Below are 18,740 nucleotides of genomic sequence, written 5' to 3' on the forward strand. Positions count from 1 at the left end.
CTTTTGTTTTTTGGGAATCTGTAGTGATTCAGTTTCAATACTAGTAATTGGTCTGTTTGGTTCCTATTTGTTTCAGTCTTGGAAGATTGTAGGTTTCTAGGACTTAAATTCCTTCTAAGTTGTCCAGTTTGTTGGCACATAATTTTTCACAGTAATCTCTTTGATCCTTTGTATTTCTGTGGTCTGTTTTTATTTCTTTCACTTATTTGAGTCCTCTCTTTTGCTTGATGAGTCTGGGTAAACGGTTATTAATTTCCTTGATATTTCATAGAAACAGCTCTTGGTTTCATTGATCTTTTATTTTCTAGGTCTTCTCTAATTGTCACTGTTTCCTTCCTTTTACTAACTTTGGGTTAATTCTTTTCTGGTTTCTTGAGTTAGGCCTGTATTGCCATATACTTCCTTCTTATAACTGTTTTTGCAGTGTCCCAAAGATTTGGAAGTGTCCCAAAGAAACCACCATTGTGCTTTCATTTTTATTTGCCTCCACGTGTTTTTGTATTTCCTTTTGATTTCTTTGTTGGTCTGTTCATTCATTAGTATGTTCAGGCTCCACCTGTTTTGTTTTTCCACAGTTTTTGCTTTTTTGTGATTTTGTGTTTCTATTCAGAAAAAAATCTTGGTATGATTTCAATCTACCTAAATGTATTGAGACTTTTGGGCTGAAATGTGATCTTCCCTAGAGAATGTTCCATGTGTGCTTGAAAAGAATGTGTACTCTGTTGTGTTTGGATGGAATATTCTATACCTGTTAAGTAAATTTTGTCTAATACATCATTCAGAGCCACTGTTTCCTTGTTGATTTTCTGCCTGGAACATCTATCCATCCATTGATGTAAGTGGGGTATTAAATCCTGTACTATTAGGGTATTACTGTCAATTTCTCCCTTATGTCTGTTAATATTTGCATTAGATGCTCCAGTATTGGGTACATCTACATTTACAATTGTTACATTCTTTTTTTTTTTTTCCACGTTGAGAGAGATTGAGACACAGAGTGTGAGTGGGGCAGAGGGAGACACAGAATCCAGAGCAGTCTCCAGGCTCTGAGCTGTCAGCACAGAGCCTGACCGGGGGCTCAAACTCACAAACCAGGGGGGTCACGACCTAAGCTGAAGTCAGATGCTCAACCAAGCCCCACCAGGCCACCCAGGTGCCCCAACAATTGTTAACTCTTGTTGGATTGATCCTTCTGTCATTATGCAATGCTCTTCTTTGTTGTTACAGTCTTTGTTTTAAAATCTGTTTTGTCTGATAGAAGTATTACTTCCCAGGCACTTTAAAAAAAAAAAATTTTTGGCTTTCATTTGCATGGAATCTCTCTTTCCAGCCCAGCCCTTCACATTTGGTCTGTGTCTTTAGGTCAAAAGTGAGTCTCTTGTAGGCAGCATATAGATTGGACTTGCTTTTTTGATCCATATCTTTTGATTGGAATAGTTAGACCATTTACATTTGAAGTAATTGCTGAGATGGGATGAGTTAAGATGGCAGAAAAGTAGGGGGACCTGGGCTTTCCTCATTCCTCAAACACAGCTATATTGAGGTCAGATCCTTGGAGCACCCAGGAAATTGATCTGCAGAGTGGCAGAAGGATCTCCACAGTGGGAGGGAGATAGCGTGGCAGGTGTGAGGTACATGGAAGTGAATTGAGAGAAAAACAGCAGTGCTGCAGAGGGGGAGAGAAAGAGGAGTTGATAAAGTGTAGCACTGAGTTTGCACAAGAGGAAAACATCTCTGGATCATAGACTAGGGAACAAGAAGTAGTGAGTACACAGGTTTTTTTTGTTTTTGTTTTGTTTTCATTTGTTTTTTGCTAGCAGCATTTGGAGCTCAAACTCTGAGGTTCTGGTGGTGCATGACTTTCTCCAGAATGGAGCTGTGGCACGTGCTCCTGGGGATAAGGGAATTGGCCCCTCAGTGCATAGCATGGTGTAGGGATCTCCTGGGTTCATTGGGAAAGAACATTACCCTTCCTGGAGTACTTTTGGAAGAGGGTATATTGCCTCCCCAAGGACAAAAGACATTGCAGGCACCAGCCAAAAGCCTTTCATCAGCAGGAGACAGAGGTGCACCCAGAGGGAATATAAACTTTGCTGCGTTTAGTTGTGCTACACCACAGATTCCATGCACTGTGCTGGTGTGGGATGGTTTTTCAGGGACAGGCCTTCAGACACTGTGGAGAGGCTCTACTTCAGAGGAGAGGGTTGGATCCATGAGGTGCTGGGTCCTTTAAGGCTTTGGGTTTTGATCCTAGCAGTGAACTTATGGCACAGGGTGAGCTGACTGGCCTACCTATTCTGTGAGGGCTGCCTGAACAGTCTGGGAACATGAGATTGGGGTGACTCCATTTTTCCCGCAACACAGTGGGACTTAAGAGAGCAACACAGTATGGCTCCTAATGGAGGCAGGACCTGCTTACACCAAACTCCACCCCCTGTGTCTGGCAACTGCTTATTTACTGGGCCAAGACTGAGCCAAAACAGAAGGCCTCTCCTCCAGAAGATCAGGACAGCCAGCACCCTGCATGCACCAAGTGTACTGAAAATCGAGCACTTCAAAACGATACCTGTAGTTCTGGTGGAAATAGAAAAAAGAAAAATTAAGCCTGGCCCTATTTTTTCTTTCAGAATCAGGCTCATAGTTTTGTTTTTTTTTTTTTTTTCCATTTCCTTTTCTCTCTTTTGGATTCTCTTTTTAATTCTTTTTCTTTTTTTCTTTCCTTCTTTTTCCTTTCTTTTTGGAATTAGCCCTATAACTTTTCAATTCTCTGGTTGGTTTTTTTTGTTCCCTTTTTCTTTTTTTGGGGGGGGGGGATCAGGCTTCCCCCAGCCTTTTTCCAGGCTTATTTCAACAACAACAACAAAATCAAAGCACACCTAGTTAAAAGGCCAAACATTCCCCACTGCAAGCAAGGAGGAGCTCTGCAGAGGACTGATCAGTGGGAATGAGCAGCCAAAATACAGTAATAGAGTATACACCACACACACCAGAAAGACTTCAAGTGCCCAGGACAGTGTATGATCCCTTTTAATGCAGTACTCTCAGGTGCAGGAAACATATAACAAGTTTTTAAAACATGCAAAAGACAGAAACTTAGCCAAAATGACAAGATGAAGAAGGTTTCCCCAAAAGAAAGGTCAAGAAGCAATCACAACCAGGGACTTGCTCAAAACAGATATAAGCAATATATCTGGACAAGAGTTTAGAACAACAGTCATTAGACTACTAGCGAAGCTTGAAAAAAGCACAGAAGACACCAGAGAAACCCTTACTGCACAGGTCAAAGACCTAAAATCTAGTCAGATTGAGATTTTAAAAAATGCTATAACAGATGCAATACTAACTAGATACAGTCGTAATGAAGATTGAAAAAGAGAAAATAGGTGATACAGAAGAAAAAATTATGGAAAATAATGAAGCTGAAAAAAAAGAGGGAAAGGAAATTATTAGATCACAAGGAGAGACTTAGTGATTCCATAAAATGAAACAATATCAACATAATAGGAGTCCCAGAAGAAAAGCAGGAAGAAGGGGAAAAAGGGTTATTTGAACAAATGATAGCTGAGAACTTTCCTAATCTGAGGAAGCAAACAGGTATCCAAGTCCAAGAGGCATAGAGTACTCCCTTCAAGATTAACAAAAACAGGTCAACACCATGACATATAGTGAAAAATTGCAAAATACAAAGAGAATTCTGAAAGCAGCTAGGGACAAATGGGCCTTAACCTACAAGGGTAAACACATAAGGGTAGTAACAGACCAGTCCACTGAAACTTGGCAGGCCAGAAGGGAGTGGCAGGAAATACTTAATGTACCAAATGCGAAAAATACGCAGCCAAAAATTCTTTCTCCAGCAAGGCTGTTATTCAGAATAGAAGGAGAGATAGAATTTCCCCAAATAAAAACTAAAGGAATCTGTGACCACTAAACCAGCACTGCAAGAAATTTAAGAGGAACTCGGAGTGGAGGGGAAAAGAAAGACCATAGCAACAAAGACTAGAAAGGACCAGAGAACATCACTAGAAACACCAACTCTACAAGTAACAAAATGGCATTAAATCCATATCTTTCAGTAATCACTCTGAATGTAGATGGACTAAATGCTTCAATGAAAAGTATCAGAATGGATTTTAAAAAATTCATCTATATGCTATATACAAGAGACTCATTTTATACCTAAAGACACCGGCAGATCAAAAGTGAGGGGATGGAGAACCATCTATCCTGCTACTAGATTTTAAAAGAAAGCTGGAGTAGTCATACTTTTATCAGACAAACTGGACTTTAAAACAAAGACTAACAAGAGATGAAGAAGGGCATTACATCATCATTAAGTGTATATCCATCAAGAAGATCTAACAATTATAAATATGCCCTCAATTTGAAAGCAGTCAAATATATAAGTCAATAACAAACTCATTTAATACAATAGTGGGAGACTTTAATATCCCACTTACAACAATGGACACATCATCTAAGCAGAAAATTAACAAGGAAACAATTGGCTTTGAAGGATACTGAACCAGATAACAGATACATTCAGAACATTTCATCCTAAAGCAGAATACACATTCTTCTCAAGTGCACATAGAATATTCTTCAGAATACATTACAAACGGGGTCACAAATCAGCCTTCAACAGGGGGTTGAGGTATGATTGAGATCAGACCATGCATATTTTCAGAACATGATGCATATTTCAGAACACAATGCTATAAAACTTGAAATCAGCCACAAGAAAAAATTTGGAAAGCCCTAAAATACATCGAAGTTAAAGAACATCCTACTAAAGAATGAATTCAAAAACCAGGAAATTAAAGAAATTAAAAATATATGGAAGTAAGTCAAAAAGAAAACATGACAGTCCAAACCCGTTGGGATGCAGTAAAGGCAGCCCTAATAGGAAAGCAATTTCAAGCCTATCTCAAGAAGCAAAAAGGGTCCCAGATACACAAGCTAGCCTTACACGTAAAGGAGCTAGAAAAGGAGTAGCAAATAAAGCTGAAAGCCAGCAGAAGAAGGGAAATTATAAAGATTAGAGCAGAAGTAAATGATATAGAATCAAACAAACAAAAACCCAGTAGAGCACATCAGTGAAACTAAATGGTGGTTCTTTGAAAGAATAAACAAAATTGATAAAGCTCTCACCAGACTTCTCAAAAAAGCAAAAGAGGTTCCAAATAGATATGAATGAAAGAGGACAGATCACAACCAACACCACAGAAATACAAACAATTATAAAAGAATACTATGAAAAATTATATGCCAACAAACTGGGCAATCTGGAAGAAATGGGCAAATTCCTAGAAATTCACACACTACCAAAATTCAAACAGGAAGAAATAGAAATTTGAACAGACCCATAAGCAACAAAGAAACTGAATCAGTTATCAAAAATCTCCCAACAAACAAGAGTCTTGGGCCAGATGGCTTCCCAGGGGGAATTCTACCAGACATTTAAAGCAGAGTTAATACCTATTCTTCTCAAGCTGTTCCAAAAAAATAGAAATGGAAGAAAAGCCTCCAAACTCATTCTGTGAAGCATTACCTTGATTCCAAAACCAAAGACCTCACTAAAATGCAGAATTACAGGCCAATATCCCTGATGAAACTAGATGAAAAAGTTCTCAACAGGATCCTAGCACATCAAATTCAACAGTACATTAAAAGAATTATTCACTATGATCAAGTGAAATTTATTCCTGGGCTGCAGGGCTGGTTCAGTATTCACAAATCAATCAACGTGATATACACCACATTAATAAAAGAATGCATAAGACTCTTATGATCATTTCAATAGATGCAGAAAAAGCATTTGACAAAGTATGGCTTCCATTTATGATAAAAACCCTCAACAAAGTAGATTTAGAAGAAACATACATCAACACCATAAAGGCCATATACTAAAGACCCACAGGTAATATCATCCTCAATGGGGAAAAACAGAGCTTTCCCCCTAATGTCAGGAACATGACAAGGATATCCACTCTCACCACTGTTGTTCAACATAGTACTAGAAGTCCTAGCCTCAGCAATCAGACAACAACAACAACAAAAGGGCATCCAAATTGGCAAACAAGTCAAACTTTCACTCTTTGCAAATGACACAATACTCTGTATGGAAAACCTGAAAGACTCCACCCACAAACTGCTAGAATGGATATGAATTCTCCAAAGTTGTAGGATATAAAATCAATATACAGAAATTGGTTGCATTTCTATACACCAATAATGAAGCAGCAGAAAGAGAAATCAAGGAATGAATCCCATTTACAAATGCACCAAGAACCATAAGATACCTAGGAATAAACCTAACCAAAGAGGTGAAAGACCTATATGCTGAAAACTGTAAAAAGCTTATGAAATAAATCGGAGAAGACACAAAGAAATGGAAAAACATTCCATGCTCATGGGTTGGAAGAACAAATATTGCTAAAAACGTTGATACTGCCCAAAGCAGTCTGCACATTCAATGCAATCCCTATTAAATAACAATAGTGTTTCTTCACAGAGCTAGAACCAACAATTCTAACATTTGTATGGAACCAGAAAAGACCATGTAATTTTGAAAAAGGCCAAAGTAATTTTGAAAAAGAAAACCAAAGCTGGAGGCATCACAATTCCAGACTTCAAGCTGTATTGCAAAGCTGTACTCATAAAGACAGTATGGTACCGGCACAAAAACACACACATAGATCAATTGAACAGAATGGAGAACCCAGAAAAGGACCCACAAATGTATGGCCAAGTAATCTTTGACAAAGCAGGAAAGAATATACAATGAAAAAAAAAGACAGTCTCTTCATCAAATGGTCATGGGAAATCTGGACAGTGACATGCAGAATGAAACTGGAATTTCTTACACCATACACATAAAAAAATTCAAAATGGATCAAAGACCTAAATAGGAGACAGGAAACCATCAAAATCCCGTAGGAGAAAACAGGCAGCAACCTCTTTGACCTCGGCTATAGCAGCTTCTTACTAGACATGTCTCTGGAGGCGAGGGAATCAAAAGCAAAATGAACAATTGGGATCTCATTAAGATAAAAATCTTCTGCACAGCAAAGGAAATAATCAACAAAACTAAAAGACAACCAAGGTAATAGGAGCAGACAATTGCAAATGACATATTGGATAAAGCATTAGTATCCAAAATCTATAAAGAACAAACTCAACACCCAATAAACAATCCAGTGACAAAATGGGCAGAAGACATGAATAGACATTTTTCCAAAGAAGACATCCAGATGGCTAACAAAAATGAAAATACCCAGCATTACTCATCATCAGAGAAATACAAATCAAAACCACAATGAGACACCACCTCATACCTGTCACTATGGCTAAAATTAACAACTCAGGAGACAAGAGAGTTTGGCGAGGATGTGGAGAAAAAGAAACTCTTTTGCACCGTTGGTGGGAATGCAAACTGGTGCAGCCACTCTGGAGAATGGTGTGGAGGTTCCTCAAAGTAATTAAAAATAGAACTGTCGTATAATCCAGCAATTGTACTATTAGGAACTTATCCTAAGGATACAAAAATGCTGATTCAAAGGGGCACATGCACCCCAATGTTTATAGCAGTGCTATCAACAATAACCAAATTATGGAAAGAGCCCAAATGTCCATCAGCTGATGAATAAAGAGGTCGTCTGTACACACACACACACACACACACACACACACAATATTACTCAGCAATAAAAAAAAAAAAAAATGAAATCTTGCCCTTACCAACAATGTGGATGGAATGAGAGGATATTATGCTAAGTAAAATAAGTCAGAGAAAGACAAATATATGACTTCACTCATGTGGAATTTAAGAAACATAACAGATGAACATAGGGGAAGTGAAGGAAAAATAAGATAAAAACAGAGTGAGGCAAACTGTAAGAGACTCTTAAATAACAGGGAATAAACTGAAGGTTGCTGTAGAGGAGGTGGGTGGGAGAATGGGCTAAATGGGTGGTGGACATTAAGGAGGACACTTGTTGGGATAAGCATTGGGTGTTCTGTGGACATGATGAATCACTGGATTATACTCCTGAAACCTTTACTACCCTGTATGCTAACTAACTTGAATTGAAATAAAAATAAAATAAAAGTATTTGCTGATAGGTGTGTGCCCATGTCATTTTGTTCATTGCTTTCTGGTTGTTTTTGTCATTCGTCTTTTCTTGATCTCTTTCCTTGTGACTGATGACTTTCTTTAGCAATGCTTGGCTTTGTATTTCTTGTGTACTATTATAGGTTTCTGTTTTGTATTTACCATGAGATATATATATGGCATGTTTATAATAATCATCTAGTTTCATAATTTTCTTCTATTTTTTTTCCTTTTTCTTTTCCACCTAAAGAAGTCCTGTTAGCATTTCTTATAAAGTCTATTTAGTAGTGATGAGCTTTAACTTTTGTCTGGGAACTCTTTCCCAGCAAGGTTATTTAGCATTTAAGGAGAGCCATTCTTGACTTTAGAAGTTTTTTCCTTTTAGCACTTTGAATATATCTTGCCACTCCTTTCTGGTCTGCAAAATTTGTGAATAATCAGCTGATAGCCTTATGGCATTTCCCTTTTTATGTAACTACTTGCTTCTGTCCTTATCTTTATTCTTTGACATTTTACTTATCATGTGTCATGGTATGGAATTCCTTGGTTTCCATCTTGTTCAGGACTTTTGGTGCTTCTGGACCTAGAAGTCTGTTTTCCCCAGATTAGGAAAGTTTTCAGCTATTATTTCTTCAAATAAGTTTTCTGCCCCATTTTTGTTTTCCTTCTGGGACCCATATAATGCAGATGTTTTGTGATATTAAGAGATCTCTTAACTTATCCTTATTTTTTTTTCCTTTTTCCTTTTCAGCTTGGCTGCTTTCCAATAGATAATTGATCCATTCTGCATCCTCCAATTTACTGTTGATTCCCTCTAGTATAGATTTCATTTCAGGTATTGTGTCTTCAACTCTGACTGGTTGTTTCTTTGTTGAAATTCTTCTTGAGTTTATCCATTTTTCTCTCCAGTTCAGTAGCAACTTTATGGCCATCTCTTTGAACACGTTATGAGGTAGATCGCTTATTTCCATTTCGTTTACTTCTTTCTCTGAGGTATATTCTTGTTCTTTCTTTTGGAGCATCTTCCTCTGTCTCTTCATTTTGCTTGGCTTTCAGTGTTTCTATGAATTAGGGAGAACAGCTAAGCTTGAAGGAATGGTCTATTTTATGGTCCTCCCCTATGAGACTGTCTAGTTACTTTGGTTGGCTGTCCAGAGCTGTGTCTGATCTGTGCTGGGGCTGCCTTGATGGGATGACCAGAGCTGAATTGGTCAGAAGTCTTGGGGCTCTCCTGTCAGAGGATGCCAGCTGTGGGTTCCTAGGGTTCTCTGCATGGAAGGCATCCTTGCAGGACAGCTGAAGTGGCTGCAAGCCAGGTCATTCCAGGGTACTCCTACAGAGGGAATCCTGGCAAGGTAAGTGGAGTTAAAGTGTTGTGCTACATGAAGAGGGCACCCTGTTAGGTTAGCTTGAGCTTAAACAGGTATAGGCTTGGGGCTCCAGGGTCTTGTGTACTGGTGGTACTGGTAAGTTGTCTGGAGCCTAAGTGGTGTGGATCTGGAGTGTTCCTGGGTAATTTAGCCAGAGGGCTGGAGCCATAGTAAGCGCTGACCAGGGGTGTCTCAGTGTGTGGTTGCCTTGGTGGGGATGGCTGGGACTGGTGTAGGCTATGAGCCTGGGGCTCACCGAGGCCGTAGCCTGGCAATGGTGCCAAGACCCCACTCCTGTCTGCACTATCAAGGTTGGGGGGCACTTAAGGAGTGGTGTTCACACCAGCCCCTGACTGAGAGAGAGTTCCAGCAGATCCCCTGGCATTTGTTGGAGTTGTAGGGCTAGATCTTTTATATTCTAGTTGATCTTTTAAACTTTGGCATTTTTTTTCTGTACCCTGAGGAGACCAACCTGTTCGTAGTCCCTCGGTGCTATCTCTACCCACAGTAGTTCAACAGTGTTGGGGGTGGGGAGGGTTCCTTTCATTGCCTTGTCTCCATCTCTCTGGCCATACTCTGTGGTCTTTTGTTGTACAGAAGCTTTTCATTCAGCACTCAGTTCTTCAGGAGGAATTGCTTTATAAATAGGTGTAAATTTGGGGTGTCCATGGAGATGAGGCAGGGTCTTCCTATATCGCCATCTTGTACCAGAATGTTGTCTCTTTTTGATCACCAGAGGAATTTTGTCCTCTGTTACATTTTGGGTATCTTAGAGTTGTTTATATGCACTCTTGGAGCATTTTATCAACATTGTAATTACATGAGTAGTAGCCACATTTTCTTCCAACAGAATTCCTAGGCAGATTTGGAGGAAGAATAATTACTTATTACCTTGTTCTCCACTTATTCTGTAGCTTTCAGAATCACCATGAAGAGAAGATGTTCAGTACTTTTTCCTACCACATTATAATCTGTGGCACCGATCAGTAAAATCCTAGGGGAGACTTCTGCTCTCTTGCTAACCAACACAATTCTTGTCCATGTGTGCAGGTATTGTGGAGGATTACAAGCCACCATTTTATGATGTGGTTCCCAATGACCCAAGTTTTGAAGATATGAGAAAGGTGGTCTGTGTGGATCAACAGAGGCCAAACATACCCAATAGATGGTTCTCAGACCCGGTAAGAGTGTCAGTTTCTTAGTTCTAAAACTATCTTCACCTTGTTACTAGGTGAAAGTCCAGAGCAAGCAAATAACATAACTCCTGAATGATTTGCCTTATCTATTGCTTTCTCTATTTTATGTAGAAGGGCCTTAGACCTAATTGAGTAGGTTCACAAAACGGTCTCGTTGCTGAAAGAGCATTCTGATTGATCTTGCTAATAAATGATAATATTCACAAGAATTTCAACTATTGACTAACTCCAGTAGTTAGGAGACTCATTACTATGCCACTAGCCCTAGGACTGCAGTTTCACAAGTAAAACAAGAGATGAACCTCTTTTCCATCACTGCACATCTGAAACTCCAAACAGAAGCTGTTTGGCTCAAGATTCTTATTGCTTCCCGTTGGGAGCAGCAAATCTGAAACATGGAGAGATGACTCCATCTGCAGATTTCATTATTAACTCAGGGGTAGCATGATCTCTTTTAGCAAACATAAAACATCAGGGGGTGCAGCCCATCCCATGTAATTTACCTCAAAATCAGCTGGTGAAAGGAGGAGTGCAGAGGCCAGGGTTCATGAAACTGAAGAGGAGCTCCTTATCCGGCAGTCACGGCCTTGATTATTTGTTTAAAGAAGGTGGCAGGAACATCGCTTAACATCCACCCAGTTTCTGGGGCCACTGAAGAGCCACTGTTTTAACTGTGGTGTTTGTTTCTTTCTCCTCAGACATTAACCTCTCTGGCCAAGCTGATGAAGGAATGCTGGTATCAGAACCCATCCGCGAGACTCACAGCTCTGCGGATCAAAAAGACTTTGACCAAAATTGATAATTCCCTAGACAAATTGAAAACGGACTGTTGACATTTTCACGGTGTCAAAAAGGAAGATTTGTCGTTGTCATTGTCCAGCTGGGACCTAATGCTGGCCTGACCGGCCGTCAGAACAGAATCCATCTGTCTCCCTCCGCAAGTGGCTGCTTTGACGAGGCAGACATTCTACCCAGCCGCGTGCGGGGGAGACACCAAAACCACCCTAACCTCGCTCAATGACCGTGAACTGGGCATTTCACAAACTGTTCACACTACAGAGACTAATGTGGGACAGACGCTGTTGCAAAGGTAGGGGAACTGGAGGAACACAGAGAAATCCTAAAAGAGATCTGGGCATTAAGACAGTGGCTTTGCAGATCCTTCACAAGTCTCCTAGACTCTCCCCATGGGAAACTCACGGAGGTGGTGAATTTTTATCAGCAATATTGCCTGTGCTTCTCTTCTTTATTGCACTAGGAATTCTTTGCATTCCTTACTTGCACTGTTACTCTTAATTTTAAAGACCCAACTTGCCAAAACGTTGGCTGCGTACTCCACTGGTCTGTCTTTGGATAATAGGAATTCAATTTGGCAAAACAAAACGTAATGTCAGACTTTGCTGCATTTTACACATGTGCGGATGTTTACAATGATGCTGAACATTAGGAATTGTTTATACACAACTTTGCAAATTATTTATTACTTGTGCACTCAGCAGTTTTTACAAAACTGCTCCGTGCATATGTTAAAGCTTATTTTTATGTGGTCTTATGATTTTATTACTGAAATGTTTTTAACACTATACTCTGAAATGGACATTTTCTTTTATTATCAGTTAAATTCACATTTTAAGTGCTTCACATTTGTATGTGTGTAGACTGTAACTTTTTTCAGTTCATATGCAGAAATGTATTTAGCCATTACCCATGTGACACCACCGAATATATTACTGATTTAGAAGCAAAGATTTCAGTAGAATTTTAGTCCTGAACGCTGTGGGGAAAATGCATTTTCTTCGGAATTATCCATTATGTGCATTTAAACTCTGCCAGAAAAAAATAACTATTTTGTTTTAATCTACTTTTTGTATTTAGTAGTTATTTGTATAAATTAAATAAAAGGTTTTCAAGTCAAAAAGTGAAATTTTTTTTTACCATATAAAAAATATCTGCATTCTAGAAAGCATTTTATTATGGGAACAATAGAAGCAAAAAAATGAATTTGTAAACTGAATTTGCTTTTCAAGTCTAGTAACAATTTTGAGGGTCCTAGGAGGATGATTTCCAGCTTGAATTTGGTATCAGAAAATTTGAATCTTGTTTCTTTGTGATTGTTTTTTTCTTGGTCTGTGTTCCTAACTGTGAAATGAGTGTAACGGAACTATCTAACCTGCTTTCTTCACATGGGGGTTGTGAGTATAAATGGGATGAATGATGTCCAAGCATGTCCATTTATAGTCATGGGGGTTGCCAGTATAAATGGAATGAATGAGGTCCCACATGAGTGGAAAGCAGTGTTCTGCATCTCACCCTACTGGCTTGGGGAGGGTCCATTGCTGGCTTTTTCCACTTCTTGTGTTCACCAGGATTGAAAAGGTAAGGTTTAAAATAGCCCAATTAAGAGGTGTGAATTTTTGGAATGTTTACCAGAGGTAAGTTGATAACATCATTAAGATACATTTATTTATGGGTTATTACATTGACTTAAGTTGTGATCAAATACACATAAGAGTTTGCCATCTTAATACCACTGGACTGTCCATTTAAAGGTAATTAAGTATGGGGTACCTGGGCAGCTCAGTCGGTTGAGTGTCTGACTCTTGATTTTGGCGCAGGTCACAATCTCACAGTTTGTGAGTTTGAGCCCTGTGTCAGGCTTTGCACTGGTGGTGCAGAGCCCACTTAGGATTCTTTCTCTCTGCCCTTCGCACGCGTGTTCTCTCTCTCTCTCCCTCCCTCTCTCAAAACAAACTTAAAAGTGGTTAGGTACGTTCCCATTGTTTTGCTGCTGTCTCCACTATCCATCCACAGATCTCCTTTCATCTTGCGAAACTGAAACTCTCTGCCTATTAAGCAATAGCTCCCCATTCCTAACTCCTTATAGTCCTTGGTAACCATCATTCTACTTTCTTTCATTACAATTTGACTACTCTACCTGCCTCATATAAGTGGAATTATACAGTATTTTTGAGACTGGCTTATTTCACTTAGCATAATGTCCTTAAGATTCATCCTCATTATAGCATGTATCAGAATTTTTCTTTTTATGGCTGATAATATTCCAGTGTTACGTATATAGAGCATTTTGTTTATCTGTTCATCTGCTGATGGAGAATTGGGTTGCTTCCATCTTTTGCCTGTTGTGAATAATGCTGCCATGAACATAGGTATGTAAATCTCTATGAATCCTTGCTTTCATTTTTTTTTTTTGGCTACATACCTTAAAGAATAATGGAATCACATTTAACTTTTATTGAAGTATTGCATACATGTATAAAAGTATACCTATGTCCAACTATACAGCTTGATGCATGTTTATAAATTTTTGTAAATTGGTTACTGTCATGAAAACAGCACCCAGATCAAGAAGCACAATATGGACTTCTCTAGAGTGAAGTTAGCATCACGGTGGCATGAATTCCTTTTCTTCTTACCTTTGATTTACAACTAATTGTACGTCAATAACCAAATAAATGTGCCTTTGCATAGCACACCATGACACCTGGGCAACTTCTACCCACATATGCATCTGAAAGTGTGTGGATAGGACCTCGGGGAGGAGACTGTGTATCCAAGGGAGTGAGTGAACCTGCCTCAATTCCCTTTGCTATGATCAGGAAAGGGGGAACCTGGAGAGCACAAAACTGGGTGAACACTCAAAGGAGATAGAGAATTTATAGAAGTTTAGCCAACGTGACAGAAGATCCCAGCAGGATAGGAGTTTGGAGGCAAAGGAGAGAGAGAGGAACTGTGTGGTATACACTAGATGGCTGGTTTGTACAGGCACATCCTGAATGCTTTTGTTAATCACTATCCTGAGAATATATAGAACCCATCCTACCTCTGTAGCTCATCAAGCAGAAGATATAGAAGAATGTGTCATTCAGCATTCAAGGTCAGGGGCTCTGGGGATGGCCAACCTGGAGCATCTTCTTTGTAACAAAGAATATGTGGATGGCAGACCTTGATCTCCTTAGAACGCTGGCCATGCAAGGAGGGGAAAGGCTACAGATAGTTGATAGTTCAGTTGCTACACTATAAAAACTTAACTAATGCAGATTCCAGCCATGGATGCTTTGTCCAGTCTGCCTTAGACTCCTTTGGTCTCACAGGACCACCTCCCACCCTTGGCCTAGAGTCTCCTGGGTTACAGTTACATTGGAGCCCACCAACACTTTCTCCAAGGGTGTCATGGCAATATACTAGGTTTTTGTTGGCAGCAGTGAGTAGCTACCTCTCTGCTAGAGGGAGTGGAAAGCAAAAGTGGTTGCCCGCTGGCAGGGGTTGAAGCTGAAGTGACCCATCTCTCTCCAGTAGGACCCTGGATTTCTGAGAGGGATCTCCATCACCAGGAGGAAATAAAGGAAAGGAAGAGGCCAAAAAAGAAAACCAATCAAAAGAGACAAAGAATTCCAACCAAAGGAATGTCTTTCCAGCTGTCTGCAGAAGGTCCACCTGTGGACCTCTTGGAGTCCCACGCTGGAGAATCCCCCTATCAGCCATGTGCACCCCCCCTAAGCCCCACATTGTAAGTCCATGCACCCCTTCTGTCAGCTCGTTTTGTATGCTGAGTGCAGTCCCCAGCCCCCATAGAAGAAACTAAAAACTTGAGCTATAGCACCACCTCTGGGACATGAAAAGTTTCTAATCATCAGCCACTTGAACTGTAACAGCAAAAGTGAACAGATTCTTCACTAAAGAAAGGATATGCACCTCTGCTTTTGCATTTAAAGTAATAAACACTACAAAAAAAAACAAGGAAATATGGTATTACCAAAAATAAATGATAATTCTTCAGGAATGAAACTCCAAGGCACAGAATATTGTGAACTGATAAAGAATTCAAAATAGTCATTATGAGGAAATTCAAAAAGCTACAAGAAAACTAAAAAGGCAATTCAGTGAACTCAGGAAAAAAAGTTCTTTACCAAAGAAATTTGTTCTTTTTTAAAATTTCAAACAAATTCTGGAGCTGAAGAATTCTATGAATGAGATGAAGATGGCATTAGAGAGCACAGGTACAGGATACAGCAGATGAAATTAGAACAAGTGATGTGGAAAGAGAACTAAGATTTTTTTTTTAAAAAGCAGAAATCCCATGAGAGCTACCAGATTCAATCAGCAAAAGCAAATGGACTTAACAGCTGTAGTTAGAACATTTCATCCTAAAACAGAATACATATTCCTTTCAAGTGCAAATGGAACATTCTCCAGAACAGATCACATATTAGGTCACAAAATAGGCCTTAACAAATACAAAATGATTGAAATCAGACCATGCACCTTTTCTCACTACAATGCTATGAAACTAGAAGTCAACCACAAGAAAAAAAAAAAAATTGGAAAGACCACAAATACATGGAGTTTAAACAACATGCTACTAAACCAATAGGTCAACCAGGAAATCAAAGTAATTACAAAAATGCATGGAAACCAATGAAAATGAAAATACAATGGTCAAAAACCTTTGAGATGCAGCAAAAGTGGTCCTAAGAAGGAAGCATATAGTAATACAGGCCTACCTATAGAAGCAAGAAAAATCTCAAATTAACAAAGCCTAAAGCCAGCAGAGGGAAGGAAATAATATAGATGAGAGGAGAAATGAATGATACAGAAACTAAAACTCCAATAGAATGGATCAGTGAAAACAAGGGCTATTTCTTTGAAAAAAATAATAAAATTCATAAACCTCTAGCCAGATTTATAAAAAAGAGAAAGGAGCCAAATAAATAAAATCACAAATGAGAGAGGAGAAACCACCAGCATCACAGAAATACAAATAATTAGAATATAATGAAAAACTATATGCTAACAAATTGAACAACCTTGAAGAAATGGATAAGTTCCTAGAAACATACAAACTGCCAAAAATGAAACAGGAAGAAATAGAAAACTTTAATTGACTTATATAACCAGCAAAGAAATTGAATCAGTAATGAAAAAATTTCCAACAAACAAGAGTCCTGGGCCCCATAGCTTCCTAGGCAAATTCTACCAAACATTTAAAGAGTTAATACCTATTCTTCTCAAACTATTCCAAAAAATAAAAAAGGAAAGTTGTCCAATTCAATCTATGAGGCCAGCATTACACCGAAACCAAAACCAGATAAAGACTCCACTAAAAAGGAACTACAGGCCAATATCTCTGATGAACATGGATGCAAAAATTCTCAGTAAAATAACTAGCAAATTGAATCCAAGAATACATTAAAAGAATCTTTCACCACGATCAAGTGGGATTTATTCTTGGGTTGCAAGAGTGGTTCAATATACATAAATCAGTCAACATGATACGTCACATTAATAAAAGAAAGGATGAGAACCATATGATTGTTCCAATAGATGCAGAAAAAGTATTCGACAAAGTATAACATCCACTGATGATAAAAACCCTCAACAAAGTAGATTAAGGCATATATGGCCATAATAAAGGCCACGTATGAAAACCCATGGCTTTTTGTCATCCTCAATGGGGAAAAATGGAAAACTTTTCCCCTAAAGTCAGGAATAAGACAATGCTGAGAGTGGACATCCTGGTTATTTAACATAGCACTAGAAGTCCTAACCATTGCAGTCAGACAACAAAAGGAAATTAAAGACATCCAAATCAGTAAGGAAAAAGCCAAACTTCCACTCTTTGCAGATGATCTGATATCTATATAGAAAACCCAAAATATTCCACTGAAAAACTAGAACTGATACAAATTCCATAAAGGATATAAAATCAGCATACAGAAATCTGTTATATTTCTATACACCAATAATGAAGCAGCAGAGAGTTATTAAGCAATCACATTTATAATTGCACCAAAAACAAGATACCTAGGAATAAACCTAACCAAAGAGGTGAAAAACCTGAACTCTGAAAACTATAAAACATTGATGAAAGACACTGAAGAAGACACAAGGAAATGGAAAAACATTCCCTGCTCATAGAATGGAAGAACAAATATTGTTAAACTGTCTATACTACCCAAAGCAATCTACACATTTCATGCAATCCCTATCAAAATATCAACAGCATTTTTCACAGAGCTAGAACAAAAATCCTAAAATTATATGGAACCATAAAAGGCCCCTAATAGCCAAAGCAACCTTGAAAAGAAAAAGCAAAGCTGGAGACTTCACAATTCCAGACTTCAAATTATATTACATAGTTGTAGTGATCAAAACAGTATGGTACTGGTGCAAAAATAGACACATAGATCGATCAAACAGAATAGGAAATCCAAAAATGAATCTACAACTATATGGTCAATTAATCTGTGACAAAGCAGGAAAAAATATACAATGGGAAAAAGGCAGTCTCTTCAACAAGTTGTCTTGCGGAAGCTGGACAGCAACCTGCAAAAGAATGAAACTGGACCACTTTCTTATGCCAAATACAAAAATAAATTCAAAATGGATAAAAGACCTAAATGTGAGACCCGAAACCATAAAAATTCTAGAGAAGAACACAGGCAGTAAACTCTAACATTGGCCATAGCAACTTCTTTCTCGATAGGTTTCCTGAGGCAAGGGAACAAAAGCAAAAATAAACTATTGGGACTTCATCACCAAAATAAATGTTTCTGTACAGTGAAGGAAACAAACTAAAAGGCAACCTATGGAATGGGAGAAGATATTTGCAAATGACATAGCTGATAAAAGGTTAGTATCCAAAATATATAAAGAATTTATAAAACTCAACACCCCAAAACTGAATAATCCAATTAAAAATAGGCAGAAGACATGAACACTTTTCCAAAGAAGACATACAGAAGGACAACAGACACGTGAAAAGATGTTCAACGTCACTCATCATCAAATCAAAACTATAATGAGCTATCTCCTCACACCTGTCAGAATGGCTAAAATCAACAACACAAGAAACAACAGGTATTGATGAGGATGTAGGGAAAGGGAAACCCTCTTGCACTGCTGGTGGGAATGCAAACTGGTGCAGCTACTCTGAAAAACAGTATGGAGTTTCCTCAAAAAGTTAAAATAGAACTACCCTACAACCTAGCAACTGCACTACTAAGTATGTACCCAAAGAATATAAAAATATTAATTGAAAGGAGT

General features: G+C 38.6%; 1 protein-coding gene across 4 annotated transcripts in view; it reads left to right on the forward strand.

The window, feature by feature from the left end:
- ACVR1 (activin A receptor type 1) overlaps window positions 1-12,594 on the forward strand; it is a 139,733-nt gene extending 127,139 nt beyond the window's left edge. For all 4 annotated transcript variants that reach the window (XM_019456895.2, XM_053908629.1, XM_019456909.2 and 1 more), the window contains 2 exons: window positions 10,531-10,661; window positions 11,375-12,594. In XM_019456895.2, the coding sequence (XP_019312440.2) occupies window positions 10,531-10,661; window positions 11,375-11,509 (266 nt within the window). In that variant the 3' untranslated portion in view covers window positions 11,510-12,594. The remainder of the gene's footprint in view (window positions 1-10,530; window positions 10,662-11,374) is intronic.
- Window positions 12,595-18,740: the final 6,146 nt, after the last annotated feature.

This window comes from Panthera pardus, unplaced genomic scaffold (assembly GCF_024362965.1).
Source record: "Panthera pardus isolate Hobbes unplaced genomic scaffold, ASM2436296v1 HiC_scaffold_10, whole genome shotgun sequence".
Lineage (NCBI taxonomy): Eukaryota > Metazoa > Chordata > Mammalia > Carnivora > Felidae > Panthera > Panthera pardus.